General features: G+C 43.4%; 1 protein-coding gene across 2 annotated transcripts in view; it reads right to left on the bottom strand.

Annotated features, from left to right (window-relative positions):
• akap12b (A kinase (PRKA) anchor protein 12b) overlaps positions 1-26,210 on the bottom strand; it is a 62,958-nt gene that overhangs the window by 4,041 nt on the left and 32,707 nt on the right. The window contains exons 2-3 of one of the 2 annotated variants that reach the window (XM_050057848.1): positions 23,577-23,652; positions 112-4,329 (exon numbers count right to left, since the gene is read on the bottom strand). In XM_050057848.1, coding sequence (XP_049913805.1) covers positions 116-4,329; positions 23,577-23,652 — 4,290 coding nt within the window. In that variant the 3' untranslated portion in view covers positions 112-115. Of the gene's footprint in view, positions 1-111; positions 4,330-8,219; positions 8,481-23,576; positions 23,653-26,210 lie in introns of those variants that run through there. The other variant, XM_050057850.1, reaches the window with a different exon arrangement.

Raw genomic sequence — 26,210 nt, 5'->3', positions numbered from 1 at the left:
TCTGTCGCTGATTTGTCAACACTGAAAAAACACTACTTTAATTTAGGATTACCTGCGTCTTGATTTATATAAAACAGTTATCATGAACATTCAATATCAAAGTAAGATCACCTGCTCATGATGCTGCTGTGATCTCTGTGGACACAGGCTCAATCTCCTTCACAGCCTCCTCGATCACCTCGATCACCTGTGCCATCACTTCTGCGCACTTTCCTGATGGTGCTTCTGCCTTCTCCTCCTCTGTGACTTGGCTGGGAGCGGGAACCTCTGCTGAGGTCGTGGCTTGAGCTTCTTCTGACACCGTTGAGAGCTTCTTTCCGGCACTCTCAGCTTTTACTTTTACGCTGGTGTCTTCAGCCACAGGGCCGTTGCTGTCGAACTCCTCCACAGCCTCTTCCTCCACCGACAGTTCCTCCACCTGGGCCGTCTGCAGGACCACTTGGACCGGCATGTGAATCTCAAGCACTTTCTGCTCTGAAGGGGCCTCTGTCTTTGCTTCCTCCGATTGTGGTTTGACTTCCTCGGCTGCTTCTTTAACATCTGGTTCCTGAACCTCTGCTTCTTCTTTGCTCTGTTCCTCCTTGACCTCCTCTTGACTCTCCTCCTTTAACTCCTCCACTTCTTCCACTACGACAGTCTCTTCACTTACTTTTACTTCCACAGCTTTCTTTAACCCTTCTTCTGGTTTCTTCTCCTCCTCCACAGGGGCATCAAGACTCTCTGTGACCTCCACTGGGATTGAGTCAATAACCTCGACGGCGACTCTGAGCAGCTGAGGTGACTTTGGTGCTGGTGTTTCACAGACGACAGCAACAGGGGTCTCAGAGATAACAGGGGTCTCTGTTGTGATCTCTTCCTCTGTTGTTGCTACAGCCTGGACTGGTGTTGGGGTGCTGGGTTCAGGTGCCTCCTTTGAAACTTTATCCATGGCATCCAAAATGACAGATTGGGCAATGACCATACTTTCAGCCTCAATTTCACTGGTCTGCTGGACGTCTTCCTTGATTTCCTCAATCTTCTCGCTGACCTGCTCTGTCCCTTCACTGATCTCTGACTCTGTCTGTGCGGTAGTTGCCTCCACATTCTCTTCAGCTGCACCCTCCTCCTTGGTTTCCTGCACCTGGACTGGTTCATCACCAACTGGCTCTGGTGCATTTTCCATGCTCACTATGTCTGATGTTACCGCACTGACTGGAGCCTCGAGAACTATTGATTCAGTGATAACAGGACCCTCCTCACTTGGTACAGCTTCTGGCACAGTCTCCTCTGTGATGCTGGCTTTTGTGATTTCACATATGGTGGAGGATATATCTTCAGTCACATATTGAATAACCTCTTCAGCAGTATTCTCTTCAGTGGCAGCAAGTTGCTCCAGGTCCATTTTCACTTCCTTGGTCTCTACAGTTGGCTCATTGACTTCTACGCTCTGTGTACAAACAGCTGTTTCAGATGTTGGTACGATGGGATCGACTATAACAGCTTTAGGAGAGTTCTCACTAGTGGTGGTAGTCTGAATGATTTCACTCTCCTCAAGAACAGTGCTGACAATTCCAACCTGCTCAATCTTGGGTTCATAGCTCTGAGTGGCTACTTGAGCCTCTGACGTTTCGCCTGATGAACTCTCAACAGCAGGCTCAAGCTTGGCGATTTCTATTTGGTGCACTTGGGCATTGAGCACTGCATCTTCAGTAACTGCGACTTCCTCTGTACATGCTGGCTTCTCTTCCACTGACACCTCTCTGCCTACAGCATCACGGATCACGGCCACAGGCTCTATGATGGGCATTGCAGGTTTCTCCAGAGCTACTTTGGCAATCTCCTTGGTTCCTAGGCCAGTGCAGATAGCCATGGCCTCGTCATGAGCGTGTGGCTCCAGGATGGTGTTTGTCTTGGACTCTGCACTCTCAGTTGGTGGTTCATACTCTATTTTTTCAGAAGCTGCCTCTATTGGTACATCTTCAGTGGTCACACCTGTCTGGGGTGGAATTTCGTTGATTTGGGCCTCAATGCCCTCAATAACCTCCTCAGCGCTCTCTGGCTTGGGTCCCTGAGGAACAGGAGTTGTTTCTGCAGATAGAGCTGGAGCGACAGGCATCACCTCAGCTGTGGACAATCTGCGCCCTGTGCGCCCTGCAGATTTTGGAGACAGACTATCCTTGTCCTCGGTTTCATCCTCTGCAATGTCAGTGTCCACAGACTTTGGAGTGGCAACATTTTCAGCCTCCTCTGGAATGTCACTCAGCTGATCGTGTATATCTTCACCGTCTTCGATATTGGCTGGGATCCATGAAGGGGCTCTATCTTCAGAGGTCACTTTAATCTGGATTTCAACAGGTGCTGCTGGTGCTTCTGGTTCAGCAGCTTCAACTTTGTCATCATACTCTGAGAGAGGAACCACAGCTGGGGTGTCAGAGTCCTCCTCACCTGAGCCCTGTTCAGTGGAGGCTTGTTTATCAGCCTTCTTCTTTCTGCGTCCAGGGAAAAGCTTCCTCAAAGAGAATGACGACTCATCTTTAGGTGCCTCACTGTCTGACTGGACTTGCTCTGTAGTCTCCTCTGGCTTTTCCTCAGCTTTGGTCTTATTTTTTGACATTACCATGCGTTTCAGTGTGTCCCAGGTGGACTCTCTCTCAGGGGAGGAAGCAATCTCTCCATCACTGTCTGTGGTTTGGGAACTGACAATGGCAGCCTCAGTTTTGCCCTCTTGCTCCCCTTCTACTGCTGCCGGTTCCTCCTCAACCTTTGTCTCATCATCGTCAGAATCAGAGGTCTTCCTGGTCCTCTTTTTGGGTCCACCTATACACATAAGAGCTTCCCAGGAGACAGAGGTGTCCATTTTCTTTTTGGGCTCCTCGGTGCTGCTCACCAGTTTCTCGGTTGTTTCAGTCTTTGGCTCTTCCTCGGTTGGTTTATCCTCCTTAGTCTCTTCGTCAACACTCTTATCTGCTAATGCAGCACTCTCAGAAGAGGACAGGGTGGCTGACTTTGCTTGTTTCTCACCTGTGGCTTCATCTTCGCTCTCAGAAGACCTTTTTACACGCTTCTTGGGTGTTACTAGTTTCTTGAAGGAAGACCATGCAATGATACCCTCTTTTTTCTTCTCTCCATCAGAGGCAACTTCACCATCAGTCTCCTGACTCGACTCATTCTGGGTCACCTCGACAGCAATAACATGCTCTCCTGACTCCTCAGGCGATGGTGGTCCACTGTCAGCTTTTGGAGCCTCTGCTGACTCAGTGGAGGATTGAAGCTGCTCAGCCGCCTGCTCCCCAGACTCTGTGAGCTTCGTCTCAGTTTCTTTCTTGGTCTTCTGTTTCTTAGTTGAGAGCTTCTTCAAGCCAGCTCCAGTGAAAAGCTTCTTCAGGGGGCTTCCCTGGGGCTTAGCCCTCTCCTGTGATGAAAGCTGCTCAGCTTCAGAAGTCACCTCTGCTGCAGGCTTCTCCTCCTCTGAACTAGGTTCGGCCTTTTCCTCTTCTTGTTTGGTCTCATCAGTAGTTTCTGCAGCAGTGGATACAACAGTGACCTCTGGCTCTGGGGCAGTCTCTGATTTCACTTCCTCTGGGGTGGCTGGTGCCTCCTCCTCCTTAGTTTCTTGCTCTGCCTCAACCTTCTCCTCCTTTTCTTCAGCAGCAGCAGCAGTTTCTTCGGTCTTAGCTGTCTCCTCCTCAGCAGCTGCCACCTTCTCAGCAGCTGCCTCCTTCTCAGCAGCTGCCTCCTTGTCTTCCTCCTCTTTTGTCTTCTTGATGCTGGCTTTCTTTCTCAGGTTAGAGAAGAGTCCTCCACTGAAGAGCCTTCTGAGGGGGGACATGGTGCTCTCTCCTTCCTTCTCAGCTCCTTCCTCCTTGACTGCTTCATCAGTAGCTTCAGCTGCAGGGCCTTCAGCTGGGGCATCAGTGGTTTCAGCTTTGTCATCTTTACTGACTTCGGCCTCAGCAGTAGACACCTCTGTATCAGCCTCCTTTTCTTCCGTTGTGCTCTTCTCCTCAGCAGTGGTAGTCTCTTCCTCCTTTGTAGGTTTGTCAGTCCCGCTCACCTCCTCTTCTTCTTTATCTTTGACTGTCAGAAGCTTCACGGGATCTTTCTCCTCACTTTTGTCTTTCTTCAGTGTGAACTTAAAGCCCACAAAGCGGAAGATCTTCTTGAAGCCCACCTCGCTGGCTTCATCAGGTTTCTCCTCAGCTGCTTTCTCCTCAACAACCGAGATGTCATTGGCATCAGGGGACTCCTTCTCCACTTTCTCGCCGTTCACTTGGGGAGCCACTTCACCCTGGATGGTGTCCATAGCCTCAGGAGCCTCCTCCTTCTGAGTCACACCATCTGGTTGGCCAACTGAAAAGACAAAAATAAGAAAGAACTTTGATAAGGATATTGATCAGTTTTTTTCAGTTTTACCATTTCTTCTGAAAGGTCTTACTGTGCTGCACAGTGTTCCCATGTTATTTTTATAGAATGGAATCTTGATGTCACTACTCAAAAGGAAAAACCTCATTACAAAACAGGAGGATGTCTCATTTCCATCTGCATTTAATCAGAGACATTGTACAGAAAGTATTCACTGAGACCCTGAACCCTTGAGCAGATTTTATCAAGCATATGACTACTTAATTGCAACTAGATTGCAATTTGGCCCAGCTAATCCTGCACTATGTAAACATGCCAAAAAATATTAAAGTTTAGGCCTTGAAACAAATAAAGTAATCCCCAAAGGGCGTTTCATGGAAAACATTGCACAATGAGAGTGATGTTTTTTGGCAAATTTTGGATTATTGTTTCAAAACACAGATACAAAACAGAACCTTGCAATGGTGTATAGTGTGAACTTTCTTTTGATGGTTTAGCTGGATGATTCTAATGCTATGGGTAATTCCCTGGTAGGTACAAATGTAAGGCAAATGTAGAGTCATCAGCTGTGATAAGAGACAAATACACACATGCAACACTACACACAATGTCTGCCTTTGCTCTGACAGAGGACGGCGTAGGGGGATGACGACCTGCCAGTGTTTTAAGCTTTCCTTAATTTTTTTCACTTCCTTTCTCCTCAGATCTCACCACAGTCTGGAAAACATAACATCTGATACCCCTGGACTCTCAAAACAAATCCCCAGGACTGTTAATGCCTGGCTATCAACTTACCTGATTACACACACTGGGAAACACAAAGCCACACATGCACTCCCTAAAACCAACACACTGTGGGAATTACCGCCTTTACGGATATGCAAGACGACAATGCAAAAAATAAAAATTGGATTCTGTTGTAAATAAATCTGAAAGTTGATTGTGTCTTTGTCTCACACAAAAATGTAAAACTACGCGCCCACATCTGTCCACATCCTTTTCTAAAATTATAGGCATGAGGCTTCACTCAGTAGCACTGCATTCCTGGAATATTTTAGCTTTAAAATAGTAAAACTATTATTTCAAGACAATAAGGTAAAACCTCACCAAACACTGCGGCTTTTTGCACTAAATTTGTATGATAAAATAAAGAAGTGCTTTCGTACACTAATGTTATTACTAAGGACACACCCGTGTATCTTATGTATAGATGTGACTTGAGAGGAATGCGAGCTATGCGGTTCACTCTGTGTTTGGGAAAAGTATTTTAAGATGCTGTAAACATAATCTGAATTTAAATGCCAGGGGACTTCGAGAATTTGTTTTTCGGTTAAACCGTGTCTAGACTGCAGGATTCAAACCAAACAATACAAGCCTCTACTACTACTACTACCCCTCCTTAAAATAAAAAGTCCCAATCTCCTTGACCCAAATTCCACCACAGCAGGATGGATGGGGACCCACCCCCATGCCGAGGCACACACTCATGCAAACACAATAGCCCCCTAACCCTCTCTGGCCTCTGAAAATAAAGGAAGGGGGGGTGGTCAACTTTTTCTATTATCAAGACACACTGCAGCATGAGGGGGGAGTTTGCTGACTTTACCAAAATGGTGTAAACATGAATAAAGAAAGGCCGGTGGTTTATAAAATACATCAGAACTGTCACATTGTAGTGGCTCTCTCTCAGGTAGGTGTTACTTTCACGGTACAGTCACAGCTGTTGAGCAAGCTAGTAAAACCAGGAAAACAACACATAAAACTAGTCTGTGTTTATCTAATACGAAACCTGAACACAAACACAAATTCAGCACAATTAGGCCTGAATAGCACAATCCCTGAGAGTGTACACAAAGCAATAGTTCCTCTTAACAGTTTTTAATGAAGTTCCAGTGCAGTTAAGAGCCTTTGAATGAAGACGTGTGTGTGTGTGTGTGTGTGTGTGTGTGTGTGTGTGTGTGTGTGTGTGTGTGTATGTGTGTGTGTATGTGTGGCAGGGGTCATGCTGTTAGTGAGCCAGACGAGGCCATGTGTATCTACATGGATAATAAAACAGGAACCATGTTGATTTAACAGACTACTGGCATCTCTCCTGTCTTTTTGATCTTCCGAGCCCAACTTTTCTTTTACTACACAGGCACACAACTGTTAACATCCGTAGACTGATTTGGTTTGTGTAGGGGGTTAATGTGTGGTGGAGGAGGAGGGCGGGTGTTTTGAATAACGACTGTACCAGAAAGAATGCGAGTGTGAGGGGTGAGGCTACAGGGGGCGAGGAGGGGACAGTTAGGAGATGAAGGGGATGGCGTTGGGGGGTAGGAGAGACAGGGGGTCTGCCCCGGGGCCAAAGCCCTAACTCACTTTAGAGGGTGTTGCATATCTCGGACACACACATTCATAGTTGAGATGCTTCTCTCGGCTGGAGACAGGCTTTGTTTATGTGCGAGTGTGAGAGCATGTGGTAAGGTGATGCTCTCATATTAATATCATCGCAGCAGCCAAAAAACGATTGTTGTAAATCTACTCCAGTCTCCAGAGAGATCAGATAGTGTTTCTGTTGTGGCTGTTTCAGCACTTCTGTGGGTTTGTGTTGTCTGGGTGTGGTGGGGGGGTGGGGGGTAGTTAAGAAGCTGAATGGCAGCTATTCTTTCTACACACAATTTACAAACTTTGCCAAATGTATGCAAATCCTTCTTTTAATTATCATAGTCTGGAGTTGAAGCCCTTTAAACAATAGAAGTCAGTTAAAAAGAGGTCAAGCAGACACCCCCATACCCTCCCCCACCAGCACTCCATCTCTGTATCAAAGGTGTGGTCAGAGTGTCTTCAGGGGACCCAACACATCAACAGGACTAATAAAACCCACTGTTGCAACATCTTCCTTACAAACATCAAGTCTGATGTGAATTATCCCAAAGCAAATATGAAAAAATAAACACAACTGTCCATCTATTTATATACTATGTATGTGCAGAAACCAAAACCTGGGGTCACCACAAAACAAAACATTCCAGCCCTGCTCCATTTCAACCATCACTCCCAGTTATAAGAACTGAAGAAGAATCAGTCTTGGCATGCAATTAATTTCATACGCCGCCCTCCCTACCCTCCGTGGCTAAGCTGAAAAACCCCACTGGGAATTAGGATCCTACTCTAATCTAATGAAATACTTCACGACGGGACAGAGGGAGCTGGCTTGGACGGGAATGTGAGCTAAAAGTAGCCTTTAAAAATGTTTCTATAAATGCATCTTCATACATTTCTATCTGGCAGCTGCTGGGGTGTGAAATTCTTTTCCTACTAGGAACTTTGGCGGTATAAAGGATGTATACTTCAGAGTTAACAGCACTCAGCAGCTGGCTTTGCAGAGACAATACACTATGAAAGGTAGTTGATAAAAAAAAGGTACACTATAAGGCTACTGAGAGGGGAAGAAAAGGAGGGATGCTTTCTTATACACACTCTGTAAAGCTACAGGTGATAAACACTTGATACCATTTCGAAGTAAAGCTCATCAAAACTGTTAAATCAAAGTAAATGAAATACAAAAACAACAACATTGAAACATTATTTTACTTGATAAATGATGGGGCTATGCGTTGAGCAAGGCTAGACCATCACCCACCAAGCCAGAGCATCTACAAACCACTATGCTAAGTAACCACACCCTCAGGACAACAATGCCTTCAGCTATACTCACTCATGGATGTAGAAACTACTGCTTTGGGTCTTAGACATATCCTAAATAAATTACTTGTTTCACCATATATATATTCAATTATATTGCTATTTCAGTGGAAAGCAGCCACATTTTTAGAAAAGCTGAAATTTACTTGTAAGTTTTTACAATGTTAAATTTACTGAATCCTTGTTCTTACCTGTTAAAGTTATTGTTCCAAGCATTGGTAGAGGTCCAAAAATCTTTCTACAATTTTTTTAAAAAAAAAAATACAAAAATAGAGGATTTAAAAAAATATTTCTATTTGCTCTATAGTTTTCCTTCAATTCTACACACACTCAGTAATATCTGCTTCTTGGCTCCGTCTTCACTCAGCCTGAGGGCAGAAGCTGTGTCTCTCTTTCTGTAGCTCTCCCTCTGTTCCAGCGCTTCTCAGCCAGTATGAGGAGAAAAGAGGGCTCCACACACATTTCAACAGACTGACACACATGTCATGTTAGGACCACCCCTGCCTCCCTCTTCCTCCCACCTCCCCTATCCTTTCTTCAGCTGTTCTGAATGGGCCCCCTCCTCCCCCACCTCATCCGCTCACTCTCCCCTCAGACCTCGCTATCCACCCGGGATGACTGGAGCTCATCATGTGATTTTTCAAGGAAGCATTTGTAACCCATCCCTGCAAGAAACAGCAACTATTGTATATGTTTGAACCACATATAACCCCCCCCTCTTAGTTCATCATCCTGTTTCATACACAAACTCATACAGATTTTTTCTGGCAGAGGAGGTGGGGGGTCTACGGTCTCTGTCTCTGGTCTTAATACCCATGTGTGTCTTTAAAAGGCACACTCTCACAGATTAAAACAAACAAACACCCACTGAAAAATTGAGTTAAGCACCCACCCCACCTTCCTTCCCCTCTATACTCCTCCCCTTTTCAGGAGGCAACCACGTTTTCCTCTGCATCTCATGGCTCATGTCACCAGTCACCAGTTGATGAATGTTGACAGAGGCAAACCAGAAGAATTTTAGGATTTTACTTTGGAATTTTGGGATTTTTCAGACCTTATTGAGTTCACAATCCCAAACCTTTGAAGCAAAATTGACAAAATAGCAGATGTGTCAAATCTGGTCGCATGGCTTGGACTTGAGTCACAAATTTGCCAACTTTAGACTCGATTTCACAAAATAAAAGAAGACCTGTAACTCGACTTGGACTTTAACACCAAGGACTAGTGACATCGCTTCCACTTGAGCCTTTTGACCTGAAAATACTGATACCTTCACCCCAAGCCCGAAGATTATCATCTTTTTTTTAAAGTATGCCATAGGTCAATTCATTTCCCTTAATTCCTTGACTAAGCTAACATTAGGGCTATTCACTCTCCAAAAATGACATTTAACTCTCCAGACCTCTGCAGAATTGTAAATCTTAGTTCACTCTACAGTTCCAAAACTCCCCAAACATATCCCTGTGTGAGGCAAAGTTCATACCAAGGGGGGACTAAATCCAAACCTAACATGAACGGGGGTGCCATCGAGTTGCCGCCTGCTCCCTGTGAATGTTAATAGGCCCCTCTCAATTACTCCAATGCAGACAAATTTGATTCAGCTTTTGTCTGAGGGGGGGAGAGAGACCAGAAGGAATGCAGATAAATCCTCAGGTAAATACCAGCATAATCAGATCTGTCACACTTCGGCATTGTCCCAGAGGAATGCGTGAATTCCATCCAGAAGGCTCCCAAATGGGTGATAACAGCGGTAATCGAGTACCGTCTGAAAGCCCCGGAAAACTATCAGTACATTATTTTTGTGAGCATTTTTTTAAGGTTTTACCTCAAACTCTAAAATTTGATTTTTTCTTCATTCCTACGGTGCAACTTAAAATCTATTCAAGTCAAAAAGGACAAAAAAGAGCTCAAAATGTAGGTAAAACGAATCATCTCATATCCTCTACATCAAACACTACTTCCTGTGAGTTTCTTCAGATCCATTGAATTGTAAGAGCCGTGATAACCAAGATCTATGCCTATGAATGGAAGGCTTCACGGTTTTAAACAGAGCAGGCGGAGTGAGAAAAGAGGAGTTGAGAGGGGAAGGAAAGTAAACAGCCACAAATCTAATAAGATATAATATTTTCAAGGGAAAGTAAAACATCACATGTAAAAAGGAGCAAACAAAGCTGTGCATGGCTGGTACATGTGCTCTTTCCTCTATTCTTAGAAACTAAGTTACATGTTCTGACTACATAACTTAATATAAGTCATGCATTAACAGGTAGCAGCAAGTTAAGAATAAAATCCTATGGTTATATAATGAAACACCCTTTCATCTGATCACAGTCATTTACAAAGAATTTCATTCTGACGCACCAGTGAGGCTTGATGTTTTTGCATTGACTCATCTGGTGGGTATTTCACTATCTGTACTATACTACATAATGACCACTATGACAGTACTGTATATTATGCTGAATGGACAGTGAGTCAGTCCAAAGGGAATGTTGAGTTTGATGAGAGTACCTCTGTTGGGTCAGCCCACATCTTCCTTTCCCCTCCCAACTTCCTTCAAATGACTCAGTGACATTCCTCGACTTCCATACATACTGAAAGATTTTAATTTAGGCATAGCCTCAGGCTAAAATGAGCTCTATGGGAAACACAGTCACACAGTGTTCATCTAGGAGTTAGGGGATAAGGCTGGTATCTATGAAATCTTTATTATCAACCAATGTATTGTCCTATGAGAATAATAACCAGCTCTGACTTAATCCTGCTTAAAAAAATATGTCTGTATGTTGCCCAGGCCTGGGTCCACACATGCCTCCATGCCACAGACCACCATCTAGACCCAAAACTTCATGAAACATAAAAAAGAGCCACATCTTCGCAATGGATGACACATTCCTTTATTTCTAAGAAGAGCTCTAAATATAAATTACTAGTGTAACTGTCCACATTCATGTCTGTTTTTCCTTCTCATGTCTCCTTTTTTGATCTCAGTGCTAATTTGATTAACCATTTGAGCCCCACAGACCTGCTGTGGCCCAGTCACTACAAACTTATCTGCAGCCACACACTGTTCAGACCCACACAACTTTATTTTAGGGCACATTCAAATCTGGATAGCTCGGGGGACAAATGGGTGGGGAATGCTAAAAAATTTCACAACTTAATTTGGTTGGGTCCACTTTCACAGTTTTTAAAGCGGACCAAACCGCCTGGACAACGTCACACAGTTACAACAGCTGCTTAACTGGGGATGGTATTGCCCGAAACAACCACTGACCAGGAAGAAGCAGGATGAAGAAGAAAACCCAGCTCATCAATTGGCCAGGACCAAAAACGGAAATCCATTCTGGATAGCCACAAGCAACTGCGATATATAGTCCTCTGACCATATATCAATAAGCGCCTGCACCTCCTCACTACTCCACGTCTGCCCACAAGACACGAAAACTTTTTTCTGCTTCTCCCAGTTCGCGCTGTTGGCTTTGGTTTTTTTCCACCCAAAATGCACTGCGTTCTACGTCACATCCTCTCTTTGGTTTGCTGGATAGTCTGTTTGCATTTCCCACTGTAAGCGAACCGCACCAGGGTTCTCTTGCAAGTGAACCGAGACCCCAAGTTTTCAAGCGGACCAGGGTTCACTCGTTTGGTCTGCACCAGAGTTCAAATGAGCGCTCACACCACTCGAAACGCACCAACCTATCCATGGAAGCGGACCAGGGTTCGTTAAAAGCGGACCAAAAAAGTGCCAGTGTGAATGCGTCCTAAGAAAACCATGAAATATCCACCTTTGAGAAGCTGAAACCTAAGACTTTTTGATATTTTGCTTTAAGAAATCACCTACACAATCAATCGATTATCAAATGAGTTGTTTAGTCTCACATAGCCAGACCTATCTCACACTGACGTCTGGAATTGGACCATTTGATGGATTGGAGCGGACATATAAAAAAAGTCTACAGACTGAATATTACCCTATTGCCCTGATACCATATGGCTCTTAATCATGAGCCGAAACTGACTACATGATACTATCAGGCAGAATAAACAAGATGATTTTAACAAACTTGCAGCTACTTAAGAGGAAATAAAAAAGGGGGAAAAGTATCTTAATGGGTCACTTCAATTTTCCCTTTCATTAGATGACAAACAATTAAAATAGGTTTCCATCACAGCACTAAATGAATGGGAGTGTATTTTGTATTCAAACCTCAGTTAAGTAAGGATAATACAAGGCCAAGTCTGGGAGGGAGACGCCCCACATATCTGTGTAAATCAGAAAACGTGCCTGAGTTCAGGAATGTTTGAGGAGGGGTCTTCAATGGTCAGCGGGTGGGGGGTTGGGGAGCTGGGCGGAGGGGCTTTATGTAGTCTGCAAAGAAGTGGATGACATCATCGGACAGCATAGAAGAAAACGCCTCCTACTCTTCCAAGAACTGGATAGGATGATGTGAAATAATTGGAGGAAAGGGAAACGAGTGTGCTGTGAGTGTGTGAAACTGCCCGAGATCAGAGAGATTTCTCATTCAATACCTCTCCTTTCTTCTCCATTTTTAAATTTAGTTTTGCTTCTTTCACACTGTCTTTTTATCTCCTGATTCCACACACCAGTCCTCTTTAATCCTTCTCCCCTCTCCACCACTTTCCCCACTGTCTCCCTCTATCCTCTTGAGCCCCCATCCCACCCCTCCTCCCGGTTTCTGTGTGGGCCGGAGGGATGGATAAGAATGTCGGACAGGAAACGCAGTCATTTCTTGACCTCACTATTTCCTCTTCCTCTGGCCAGTTTCCTCGAGTTACACTTCATTCTGTATTCTTCACAGTCTGTCCAGTAACCTTTCCGCCTTTTCTTGCTGACATTATGTCTGTACTTACTGTGATGCAGCGTGATCAGATAAACACTGTAGATGTGACGTCTCAAATTTGAGTGTTTCGTCACCACCTTTTGTTTAATTTTGCTGTAAAACAATGAAGGATCATGTTTACAGCTTTCAGCATTGAGAGAGAAGGTGTTTGTTCCATAAAGTCAGTGTTATCTTGCACGCAAGTGGAGACAATTAAATTTGAGATCAAGTATGTGTTTTTCTGTTACTGTTAATCTTCCTAGCGGCCTAGTTCAAGCCCTACAACCTACGAGAAGCACTGTTATTTCAAATTTGGGGGAAGAGCAGCATTTTTTTCCAGACCGGTATGTTTAGCCAGTTTTACCATCTGTTATACTGGCATTCCTGAAATATCTGCACCAGGAATTTGGCGTTCCAGTTGTTGTTCATCATGTTGCATCATCTTGTCTTCTAGTACAGACTGAAATGTGAAAATGGGCAGTAGATCTAAAGAAGTCCCACCCGCAGCTTGAAAGGGCCTTGGAAACTGTCCACATTTACAAACGAGTGAAACAGTAAAGAGATGAATGAAAAGTACTTATCAGCTTGTCAACTTGCAGGTTTGACAAGAGCCATAGAGATGCGCGTTTCAAATGGTTGTGTGTGTTCAGAGGTAGTCAAGATGGAGGCTTTGTACTGAAGAGCAGAAACAGGCTGGTAAGAAACAAATTTGTTGTTGCTCAACCCAAAAAGTGGCTCATCTTGTTTTTGAGCCAACAAAGGGGGTTCCCACTCCCTGCCCAGCTGGATTTCATGAGAACTGTTCTTCACAATTGCTCTTATCCTCCACGCACTTCCTGGCTCCTTATCCATCTTCCTTACTTCAGTCTCATGCATGGCTCTGCTTAAAATTAAGATCTGGCAGAGCTCCATCAATGTGTGCTTCATCAAAATTCTAAAAAATCGTTCATCTTTACAAGTCATTTAATCTGAACTGGGTGTTTAAATCGAATTTTTCTTGTAACAGTCAGAGAACTTAATGGAGTGAGTAATCCCACTTGTTTCCACAACAATTTCATTTGTTTTGAGACTTTTCTAGAAACAAATGTGTGCAGGGCGGAACAAGGATGATGGCTGAAGTATCGAGTGTCCAGCACCAGGAAGATTACCCTTAATTCTTGAATTGCAGAGTGAAAAACCTCACCTCACAGACACATTCTTGGCACTTATTCAAAGATTTTTATCATCAATTGCAAGGTAAAAATGACTTACTATAGTATCTGGATACTTGCTGAATTGTATGGCTATTAAAGACGTAGAAGGAGGAGGGGTCAGTCACATTCCTGGTTCATTCTCTCAATCCTTCATGTGCCTAGGGGAGGTTAGGGGTTGAGGAGGGAGATCAGGTTCCCTGATGCCGGGAAAGATGAGAGAGGAGTGCCTGTGGAGACGAGAGGGTCCTGGGGGGTCTGAGAGCCCTGGTGGGAGTCTACCATGAGTTTGACCTTATTACTGTAATTCAGGCCCTCTGTACCCAGGACACTTCTTTTAATGCTCCTAAGACTTTTGAGTTTAGTTTAGCTATCTTAATTGATTTTTTGCAATAGGGCTGCACTCCCTACAGAATATCTAAGGCCCAAGTATAACCTCACAGAGCTGCTGACTTGTCTCTTTACACCAGAACTAAGCAGTACAATTATGTCTGGTGAAGGGCTAGACCTGGATATTTGACTATTTGGATATTTGTTTATCGAGTAGTGATTCAGTTTTCAATTTTGGGATTTGGACTTTTTCTTCCTGACAAATTACAATAATGTTGATCTATTTTGGTTGTCATAATGTCTGCATTGACTGAAACATATTGCTTTTCTCACTACTTAAAATGGGTAAAATCTTATTTCACTGTAGAGCTGTACGCAGCGTTGGCCCTCGCTCTCTCCCTCGCTCTCTCCCTCGCTCTCTCCCTCGCTCTCTCCCTCTTTAGCCCCTTTTACACTGCCTACTCAAGGCAGGAATACCCCACCATTATTCTGCCTCACCGTTCTGTATAAAAGGTATGATTGCAGAATGGGGGGACAGAGTTGTCTCGCCTTTAAGCCGGCAGCAGAGATAGCAAAAGCCCTGAATCACTATCTGTGTAAAAGGGACAGCTGGCAGGATGGGACAATGGGCTGGACAGGTTTGAGGTTTTGATGTTGTGTTATGCCTGCAACCCACCATGGGAGAAAAAGGAGCTTGAAGCAGTTAGCGGCTAACTCAAAAGGAAAAGAACAGCTGTCGTAAATGTCCGCAAATTAGGCTCCTTATCCTCTGAGCAGAAGACAGGCTCAGCCATCATAAAACAGGGATGGTTAATGATTGTTATTGCCATGTTAATGCAATAACACACTAGAATGGCATGATGCTGCTGTTGTTTGGTTCTGTATTAAAAAACAAAGGCGGCATAAAGTGGGGATGTCCTAGCTTCTCTATAGCACAATCTCTGCGTAAAAAGGGCTTGAATTCGTCATGATAGCTCCACTCTGCACCAGTGACAGTTGGTGAGAGTCCGCCCGAACACACACAGTGATAGGGCTAAGCATCACACTACTGACATTACCAAACAGTTATCAACAGGTTTAACAGAGTCAAGCCATTTCTATGTTTGTTGGAACCGTTATATGGCTCTGTGTTGGATGATGGCCGCTGCTGCTGTGTTTGCGTGCGCTAACTCTGGAACTGACTGTTCGCTAAGAAAAAAGCAGCTCTGAAGACGGTCCTTCAGCGTTGCGTGACCTGTGTAACAAACTCTTAATCCTATAAATATAAATTTTAAATATTAAATTTGTCAGAGTTAGTATGCCGTTTGTGTGCTTCTGTTTCACAGCACTCCGGTGTTGTCTCCTTGTGTCTTATCCTATTACTTATGAGCATTTATGTAGCCACAAACTGTTATGACACAAAAAATGCATAGATAGGACCTTGTTGAAATGTATGGCTGAGTCCTTCCTGAGTCATGTTCAGCTCCTCCCCTCTTGCACATAAACCCCTATCCCCGGCCGAGGTTTCAAATATGCGCTTTTCACTAATTACTACTTAAGCTCCTTAGCCCATAAAATGGTATTTGGGATTCAGTTCAGTGATATGACTACGGAATTTATCACAACAATTACACATATGGTTGTACACTGCTAGAGTTTGACAGATAAAGCCACAACAATTAGGTATGGAACAAAACATAAGCTAATAATGGTGGGTGTTTGGTATGTGTCGAAGCAAAATGAGTGTTTTGCCTCAGTAGAGCATTTTAAGAGACCATCCAATACAAAATGGGACAATTAGCTGTCAGAGTTTTGAGCGAGTGCAGTTATCTGAGAGATTAGATGTTTCATTAGCTTGCCATCAGCTGCTCTGGTTATCGCTGATGCTGTGGTCTGTCAGAATACCCAGGCTTCATTTAAATAGCTAAAACTTTGTTGAGGTTTCATCTGTTACCAGAAATACTGAGAGCTGCCCATTGTATTTGAGCGTGAGAGAGAAAAAGTGCTTTCTGTCTGATCAGTTTTATAGGCTGAGATGGCAGTTGACAAATGACCACTTTCTAATAGAGTTCTCCTGTCCTCTCTTGCCCTGAAGTGTATCCTTAAAGCACCCACTTCATAACAAATGGCTGAATAAAACATGCTGCACTGATGAACATAATTGAACTACTGACTGGACAATGATAAATCTTGAGGGGATGACGGCCTTTTAAGCACTCCAATCTAAAAGTCTGCCTCCTTAACGCTTTCCTCTGGGATCACTTCCGTTCTCTGGGGTACAGAAATCATTCTGACGTCTTGCAGCAAGTTGATGGATCAGCATCTGTGCAAATACAGTACATACCAAGGACAAAAGGATTCCTCCCAGCAGTGTACGTACAGTAGAAAAAGACGCAGGCAGACATCTTAATGCGAAACCTGTAATGAGTTTTGTCAGATGGAATGTAAAAGGAATATGGGCAAAAATCCAAAAGGAACAATCCAGCGGCTGGATTGTGTTATGATGACTGTACAGCCTTATTGGCAGAGATCAGACAGAGTTAAGTTAAGGGAGAGGTCCCTTCCACACGCATGATGAACGTTTTGGCAACACGACTATGTATGTCCCCCGAGCCCAGTCTGAGTAAGTCCATCCTGAAATGGAATCATGGCCCCACACACACGAATACACACCAAGAGTGCGCACAAACTGCAATACGCTCACCTCGTAAAAGTTAACACCTGTAACCAAGAAGAAATAAAACTGTAGCAGAGACTCCAGTGAATCATTTCTGACACACCTGACATCTCTCTGACTTTCTTGACATACTTGGAATGCTGCAGGACGTAGTACAATTTGACCCATTGTACAAAATTGGGTTGCAACTACTACTTGCTTTCCTTACTGAATAATACATCTGCACTGAATACATTTATTTTGTAGTCTATAAAATGTCAGAAAGTGTCCAAACAAGTTTCCATTGCCTAAAGTGCCTTCCAGTGGCTCTTCAGAGAAACAGCTTCAAAACCTAAAAGGTAGGGATGTCAACGCCAAGAATATTTTTGACCGGTTATGCATGTCGTTTACTACACTGTGCACCACCTGGGTTTGGTGGGAGCTAGCTAGCAACACTGCTCATTTGGTGATTACCACTTATAACGCCATCCTAACCCAACAGAGCTGCCATGGAATCATTGTGCCATCGATCTGGTCTCCCCCCCAGCCACCTCGTGGAGGAAGTGGGTTAATTTTGAGCTGCAAACCCCGTTTAGCATCATTAACTATGTTAACACTGTCAGCTTTATAAGCATCATTAGCAGTTTTAATACCGCTATTAGTGCTAACATAATTAACGATGCTAAAGGGATTTTGCGGCTCAAATAAAGCCAGTTACTCACCGAGGCTTTCTGGGGGACATTTGCTACCATGTTTCCACAGCAGCACTGTCCTGCCACCAAGAAGCCATTCAGACAGTATCAAGTGGTAATCGCAAATGAGCAGCACCGCTAGCTAGCTCCCACCTGACCTGGGTGATGTGCAGTGCAATGGAGCCAAGGCTAATGTAGGCTGACCAAACGTCCTCTTTTGCCCGGACATGTCCACTTTTCACGTCCCGTCCGGGGCCTTTTGCCCGGACATGTCCACTTTTCACGTCCCGTCCGGGGCGTCCGGGGTTTTTTTATAAACTGTTGATAATGTCCGGTTTTCCGTGTGTTTGTGTGTGTGTAACTGTTGATAATGTCCGGTTTTCCGTGTGTTTGTGTGTGTGTGCGTTAAGAGTGCGGCACGGGCCGCATATTTCTGTCCGAACCCGAACCGAGCCCGACATTATTTAATGACCAAAGCACTGAGTTTTTGTCACACAGTGGTTACAGGCTATTTAACAGGCCGGGCGTGCGCCGTGGGTGCTCAGCTGCGGAGAGGGAGACCTCCGTGTTTGAGACGGGAGCGGGCAGCGGGAGGTCCGAGGCTTCCAGGAGGGGAGAGGGAGAAATATAACAAAATAAGATAAAATACGAGAAACCTGCCTCCCTCTTTTAATTTATTTTCAGCGTTTAATCAAGGAGGAGGCGGGCGGCTGGAGGTCCGAGGCTTCCAGAGAGGGGAGAGGTAGAAACAAACAGCCAATGTGTGTCTGTGTGTGTTATGTTCAGGTGTTGTCACGTAAATAATAGTGCCCAAGCAATAAACAGGACAGACAATAGGATTTTATTTATTTTACACTACATTTTCACTGAAAGCTGACCGAATCCGACCTGAGCCCGAATACAATTTATAGCCCGACCCGTCGGGTACCATCGGGCTCGGATCTCCACACTCTAGTGTGTGTAGGCCTATGTGTCCCCTATTGGGGCCTATCTGAATTTCTGTCTTTGAGAGATATTATTTTGTAATATAACTGAATTTTCTATCCATACATATAAATTTTAAATATATTAAAATTATAAGGCATCTTTGAGTAAACTGCGAGTATCATTTAAGTAGGCTATGTCGTGGCCGGCCGAGTGTCCTCTTTTTTGGAAATCAAAATATGGTCACCCTAGCTAATGTGAGCTAACCAATGGAGACTGGAGACAGCTAGCTGTCTCTCTGTCAGGAAAACTCTTCTGGTGGATGACCCCCAAACCTAGTTCCATGTGTGTCCCCCCCAGTGTTCACATGAAACCTACGGCATTGCATCAATTTGTACACATAATTCAATAAATGAATTCAATTAATTGATTAAATGTGATGAACTGCACCCATCTGGTCCATCGAGTAACAATGAAACAAACAGACAAGCAGGATTCGACCTGTGAGTGATGTCCAACGTTCCTATGAATAAACACAAACTGCAGTGAACACACAAACACACTCACACAGTCAGCATTCGCTCCCTCTCCTCAGGCTTTCCAGAAAACTTCATCTGTCCTCTCTTACAGCCTGTGAGCCATCTGGGAGGGACTGTCAATGCTCCAGCCAGCGGATTACATCAGCTATGATGTCAGTTTTTGGGCTCCCACTGCACTTCATGCGCCCACACCCAAAAACTAGCACCCCCCAAACATACATGCAGGCTTAAGTATGCATGTCTTCATGGACATAGCACAACACACAACAAATCTTACTGTTACTAATGAGATTAACTTGTGAAAAGATCAGCATGGTTTATTTAGTAATGTGATTTCCTGCTGTACAAAAAAGATATCTAGTCAGAGAGCCTGGTTGTATTCTGAGAAAAAACTGAAGTGGTAATATGTCTCTTTTTGTTTTCATTTGTAGGACTGCACTTTGTTACAGACGCAATAGGTGGCCGCATCCTTCATGGATGACTGTCTCTGTACGTGGTTTGCCTGTACGTGGTTTGCCAGCTGCTCAGTGGCAAACAGGAAAGAACTCCAGAGGGTCACCAAAATGGCTGAGAAGGTCATTGGGTGCCCTCTGCCCACACCGGAGGACCTTCATGGCTCTTACTGCCTCAGGAGAGCCAACACCATCCTGAAGGACTCCTACCACCCGGGCCACTTCCTGTTTGAGCTACTGCCGTCGGGCAGACGGTACAGGGCCATCAAAACCAGGACAAACAGACTGAAAAACAGCTTTTTTCCAACCGCTGTAAGAGCCCTAAATAACTCTTGTCTGTAATATGTGCAATATACTGATACAACTGACACTACCTCTGTGCAATATTCATCCTGCAATATCCACTGTATATATACACACTACAGCCTCTCTGCACCTTATGTACATACCCTTTTCAATTTGTGCTTTTTAGACTGTGCCTATTTATTGTAATTTTATCTTGTCTTTTTGTGTTTTTATTTTCACAAAGTTTTTATATATTTGCTTTGTTTTTTTGCACTGAATGGCCTGCACCTTACCTTTCGTTGCACTTGTTGCAATGACAATAAAGAAAATCTGAATCTGAATCTGATCTTAACGTCTCTCTCTCTCTTCATCCTCATCTATTTTTACTCCTCCTGGCTCTCACTCTTTGCTTGCCATTTTCAAGCACTCCCCTCAGAACTCTACATCCATGTAATATTTATTCAGTTCCTTTCTGTCCAATAACTCAGAGTAAACTCTATCTTCCTAAGCCTGAGCTCTCCTGCCTGGGTTTTCTCAGCCCACCTGGCAAAGATGGTTCAAACACACTTAGAGGCCTTAACACAAGGGAGGGCATGAAGAAATAACTACACCAAAATGCGAATTACTCGCCTGCAAACATTTCAAATCAAAACTGTTTATAACGGCAAAGATAAGGATTTGTGACAGTTGCAACACTTGTTCAGTAAAAGGTTTGGATAGATTAGCACCAGCTCGTTTGGTGTCTGACAGTTGAGGTAAGTTGTTGTATAGCATTAGCTACTGAAAGCTATTTTATTGAGTGTCCTTGCAGCGAAATGCTCTGAGTAAATTGAATTTCCTTCTGGTAAACAGTTACATAGTGTGTAGGGCTTTTTATTGTGAAAGGTAAGAATGGAAGGAGTGTGTCTTGTATGCCTCGTTTTTTTAGCAAGGGTAAAAGTTGTTATAAAGTCGGCCATCTTCGTTTGGACTATCAAGCCTCCATGTTGTTGTTGTATAATCCTCACAACCTGATTTACTGAAGCCTTCATTTGTGGTGCGAAAACTAAGAAAAAAATCTTTTTTCCACTGCATATTATTTGTGCTCTGTGTGAAAGTACTCATAAAAGAAAATCAACAGTTTGATAAAATATATTAATGTGCAAATTAATCAAACGGAAAAAAAACGTGTAAAGTCCTTGAGCCTGATTTTGAAACAGTATCTAAGCTGATTTGTTAGCTTTGTTTTATGCAAAACTGAGGTTCAGCAGATTCAGAGTTTGTATTCACAGAGGGGTCAACTAATGACAAACGTAGTGGAAAATGTAACTCCATCCTCGTACTTTGATATCATCTTAAACAAATACTTTCAGTAATTCAATTAAACATTCCATGACAGATGATAGAGTAAAATATTTTTGCTGCAACATATATGCCTCATCTTCACTTTACGCACATTCACACCTTTAAACTAGACATAGACTAATTGACTTTCTCTCTAAAATGCCCATACAAGTCTGCATTGGAGTTCAGTATTGTGAGATTTTCCAGTAGCTTTAATTTCTATCTACAATTCAAATAAACCCGACATGTAATGCTTTTTAGAAAAGTGAATTAGGGGGTCTCAATTTAAGTTGCTACAATACTTTAAACAAGTCTTTCAATTGTCATGTTATCCAGTTTGGTGTGTGATGTGTTTGGGGTGTGGGATTTCACCAAACGGTAAACACCCTAGTATACCTGATAGAGAGAGATTACGGATGTGTGTTTATGTATGTGTGTGTTCGCTCACGTGTCAGTCTTTTGATCTGCATCCTGTCTTGTTGTTTTTCATTGTTATCAGAGAGATTCGTCTTCTCTTCCTGTCTCCCCCAATGCATTGCAGTCTTTATCAGGCTGCACAAGAGGTAGAATAGTGCTGGGATGTGAATCCCCTCCATACCTTCCACTTCCCTATCTTTTCTTTTCCCCATTGTGGATCTCCCTTCCTTTCACTCCCCTGCTCTCCTTCAATCTGTGGCCTTGATTTTTTTCCCACAACTTCAGTTGTTTTCTCCAGTTTTTATCCTGCTAGTGAGCACGCTCATTCTATGAGGGCAAATAAACTGCAGATTTGTGTATGCATAAGTGCACAAGAGCTAAGAATTCCCGACAAGGTAAATACATGGTCTTTTCTGTTCTATAACCTTCTTAGTTGCTAATTAACTTACAGTACATGTCCACAGAAGCAACGATTTCAACACCCAAATTACTCTCCGTTAGTCTACGTGCCACATCAACTCAGACCCTCTGTATCTCTGCTCTGAAGAGGTATTGGGTTTCTCTATAAACGGGCAGAATCGCTTCATTAAATATCTTATTAAATAGGTTATTTGACATAGTGGTATGTGACATATCTCTGTGTTTTAAGTAGTATAGGGTTACCCCTTCCCCTGGGCCATAACATATTATGAAGTGCGCAAGTTGCTTTGTGCGGGGCCCAGGTCATGGCCTGCTAAATATTTAGGGAGGGTGGACAGGCCCCTGCAGCCCTCCCAGATTGAGGGAGACACGATAGAAATGGCAAAGAAAATAAACAAAGGCAGCTCTGGAGATAGGAGGCCGCTGCGGGAGATGGACAGAGCAGGTTGGTGCACGTATTGGCAGACATCAATTCTGCCCAGTTTATTACTGGTTAATGTTTATCTCAGATAACTGATCGAAGAATGTTCATTAGAGTATCTCCCACAAGACCACCATAGACAGTCCTTTTTAAATATTTCCATTTTATAAGAACAATGTTTTGAATAGTCAGTTGAACAATGGGACAAATGAGGCCTACTTCTGTCTTCATTAGCTGTGATCTGAGCTCAAAATCTTCCTGAATCTGTCCTGAAACACGGCATCATACTAAGGCCCAATCCCATTTCTTATTTTAACAAGTGCAGCAACTTTGCTGCAGAACTTAAGTAAAATTTCAAGCTTCCTTTTCTATCAAAGAGCAGACATGGAAATATGTCTTAATGCTGGACTATCATGCACAAATCAGCAATAACAATGTAACATAAGCCAGCTATCTAGCCAGTCATGTAGGCCTTACAGTCTACCCTACTGCTCTATCCCAGCAAGAATCAGGACACCCTACCCCTAGACGTGAATGCACAAAATGGAGGTGTATGGGCTACAAGGTAGGGGCAAGGGGTGTACTGGGATGGGGCCAAGGACAAGTTTATTTATTGTATGTATATGAGTTAACATTTACATGCTATCATTTGATGATTCAAGGAATAGTGAGGGAAACACACAGTATGTTGGGTATGTGTGTGTGTGTGTGTGTGTGTGTGTGTGTGTGTGTGTGTGTGTGTGTGTGTGTGTGTGTGTGTGTGTGGCTCATATGTGAAAAGCCCCTGTAGGTGTCCCCTGTGTGTTGACAAAGGGATTAGCTCAGGATCAAGTAAATCTTGGAAAGCTGCGAAGACATCTGCAGACAAGAATCTGCACACACACACACACACACACACACACACACACAGAAAACTGACCCCACACAAACAAGCTTACCTTCGGCCACTGCTGAAGAAACAGTACAAAATCCCAGACACAAACACACATAAACATCGCCACTACTTACCCGCCGACCACAGGAACATCACCCAAAGTCAAACACTATAAATAAACAGTATTGATGAAACAGACACACACCTTCTGCCAGCGTGTTGTCCTCTGAATGTCCATTCAGACTGGTCATGCTGGAGATTTGGCCATTTTTCTCCAAAGGCTGGAAGAGACACAGAAAGAAGAGACACTGAGTCAAGAAGCATACCTTTTTTAAAAGAGAATACATTTAAATGCTTTGGCACACACAGAGGTACATGGGCGATCTGTTTTTTGCTCTGTAGGAATAATATAAATGTTTAGGACAGTTTTACGAGAATTTGATGAAAAGATATCAGGCTCATATTTGTGTGCTGACGACAGAGCTGTGGTCAGCCAGAAGGCAATTTGCCTAGCTTAGCGCAAAGCCTGAGAAACAGGGGTGAATATTTAGCCTGGCTCTGTAGAAAGGTGAGAAAACTGCCTACCAGCACCTCTAAAGCTCACTAACATGTTGTTACCCTCATGTCTGTGTGTCAAGTATGAAGCTAAAGCCAGAAGGCTGCTAGCTTAGCTTACTTAGCATACAGCCTGGAGAAAGCTAAAAATTATTTGTATGATCTGTGGAGAGAAAAAAGAAATGTAAAAATATTTTAAAAAGGGAGTTACATGGCTAGTTTCTGGGCAAACTACAGTGTATGTTTGCACCTTTGTGTAGAGTCTCCCTGAGTCTTGTCATCACCAGCGAATTGTTGTTTTTATATTTCTGTTTTTGCACAGAATAAACAAACAATATAAAATCTGTTAATTAGTTAGCATTAGAGGTGTTGGTAGGAGAATTTGGACTGTGCCGTAGATGTCTACCCCTGTTTCCTCTCTGCATCAAGCTACAGAAAGCTATGCTAACCGATGATCTGAGTAAGTTTATGCACAGTATTTGAACTTTTTTGGCTTCATGCACCACTGAGCAACTTTCATAGGAATGAACGGGGGCCTGCCTCCAACGCTGTATCCAGGTCTTTCCAGACATCCATGGCTAGCAGCTAACAGTGCCAACAGTTCAAACTTAGGTGCTGTCAGAGGTAACGGCTTTAACCTGGGGCGGGTGGGAGCTTTATGCTTCAGCAACAACAACGTTATGCCATTACGGGTCAGCACGATGTTATCAGTGGTAACAGCCATAGGAGCACAGTGCAGAGAGGCACTGATTAGCTAGCCAGTGGAATACAAACACAGAGGTAATGTGACTTCATTCTTTGCTCAGGACACTATTATGCTTGCCAGGATGCTATTAGATCCTTAAATGCTGTCAATATGATACACATCCTTAAAAAGTTTTTTCAGCAGGCGGTAACCTCCATCATTAAAAGACAAAACATCATGACAAGACCAAAAAATGGGTTAATTCAAATCAGGTCATATTCACAACACCTCATTGAGATCATTCCCCTGTTGGTCAGACAGCAACAGATGGTCAACAGTCAGATCTCTAGCAAATGAAGCTGAAAAAGAGCTACATAAAAAATCCTACAGCAAACTGGGCAACATACCAACATCACAGCACAAAGTAACATTACAAGAATATAGATTTAAAAATAGAAGATCAAAAAGTACAGTTTCATAGTCGTTTTTCGATTATGGACACAGTGTGTCAACAAGTAAATAACAGAGCCTGCCTCACAGCACCTTATCAGTGGATCTGGGTCCTTACAGGTTTTTTTTGGTAGTGACCAGCTCCGACTGACAGCCATACAATGGCAGGCAGACCTGAGCTTTGTCTGTCCCGGGCAGGGGAGAGGGAACCAGAGCCTCCCCACAGAGCTGCTAATCTAACTAATGGACAACTCCGGCTCCATTCCCATCAGCCCTCCTCAAACTCATCCAGGAAAGCCCTGAAAAGTGACACCACAGAGGGGACACTCTGCTTGGGACAGGTTGGGAGGGATGTACTAAAAGATGAGAAAAAGAAAGTGAGAGCTGGTTTGAGGAGGGGAGGGAGGGAGGATCGATCATCAGGTGGAAAGTTGTCCAAGATGGTGTTGTAATAAAGGCAAACAGAGAAGATGTGTATGTTCACTTGGATAAGGCATTGTGTAGTAAATTGTAAAAAAAAAGAAAAAAGAAAATCAGGAGCTCTTCAAGGACAGGGCAAGTAGTCACATAAAGATAAAAAAACAACGACTGGCCAGGTCACTCAGTGTAAAAGTCCAGGGTATAACATTATACCCTGATTAAGACTCTTTAGTTAAAACGCATTGGTTTATTCATGAATCAGTAAAGGATTTTTAATTACAGTGAGTGCCTTGGATGCATTTTTGGAGAGGTGTGTGTTTTCGCAGAGAGATTAAAACAAGTCTGATCAATGAACTCCCTGTCATATTTTTGGCTCCAAGACTTTTCAGTTTTAACCTGCTCAGCCAATCCCTTATTTGACTGATTCAACATTATGGGGCAGTGACATTTTAAGTCCAGTAACCTGTGTCAGTCATTTCTTGGATATACAAATATCTGATTTTGTTTGCATCTGATTGGCCAAAAAAACCCCACACTTATTACAAAAACATAATACAAACACGCCCTTAATCCCTGTTTGCTCTCTCGCAACAGAAATTGAGAACCTCGATGTTATGTCAAAATATGGTTGTGGACTCTCTTTCATGAAAAACAAGCTGCAATTTGCACCATAAAATAACTTCTCCCCCTTCAAGTTCGACACAATTTACTAATCAAAACACCATACTT

This window comes from Epinephelus moara, chromosome 12 (genome assembly GCF_006386435.1).
Source record: "Epinephelus moara isolate mb chromosome 12, YSFRI_EMoa_1.0, whole genome shotgun sequence".
NCBI lineage: Eukaryota > Metazoa > Chordata > Actinopteri > Perciformes > Serranidae > Epinephelus > Epinephelus moara.
This window is presented reverse-complemented; position numbering and strand designations above follow the sequence as displayed.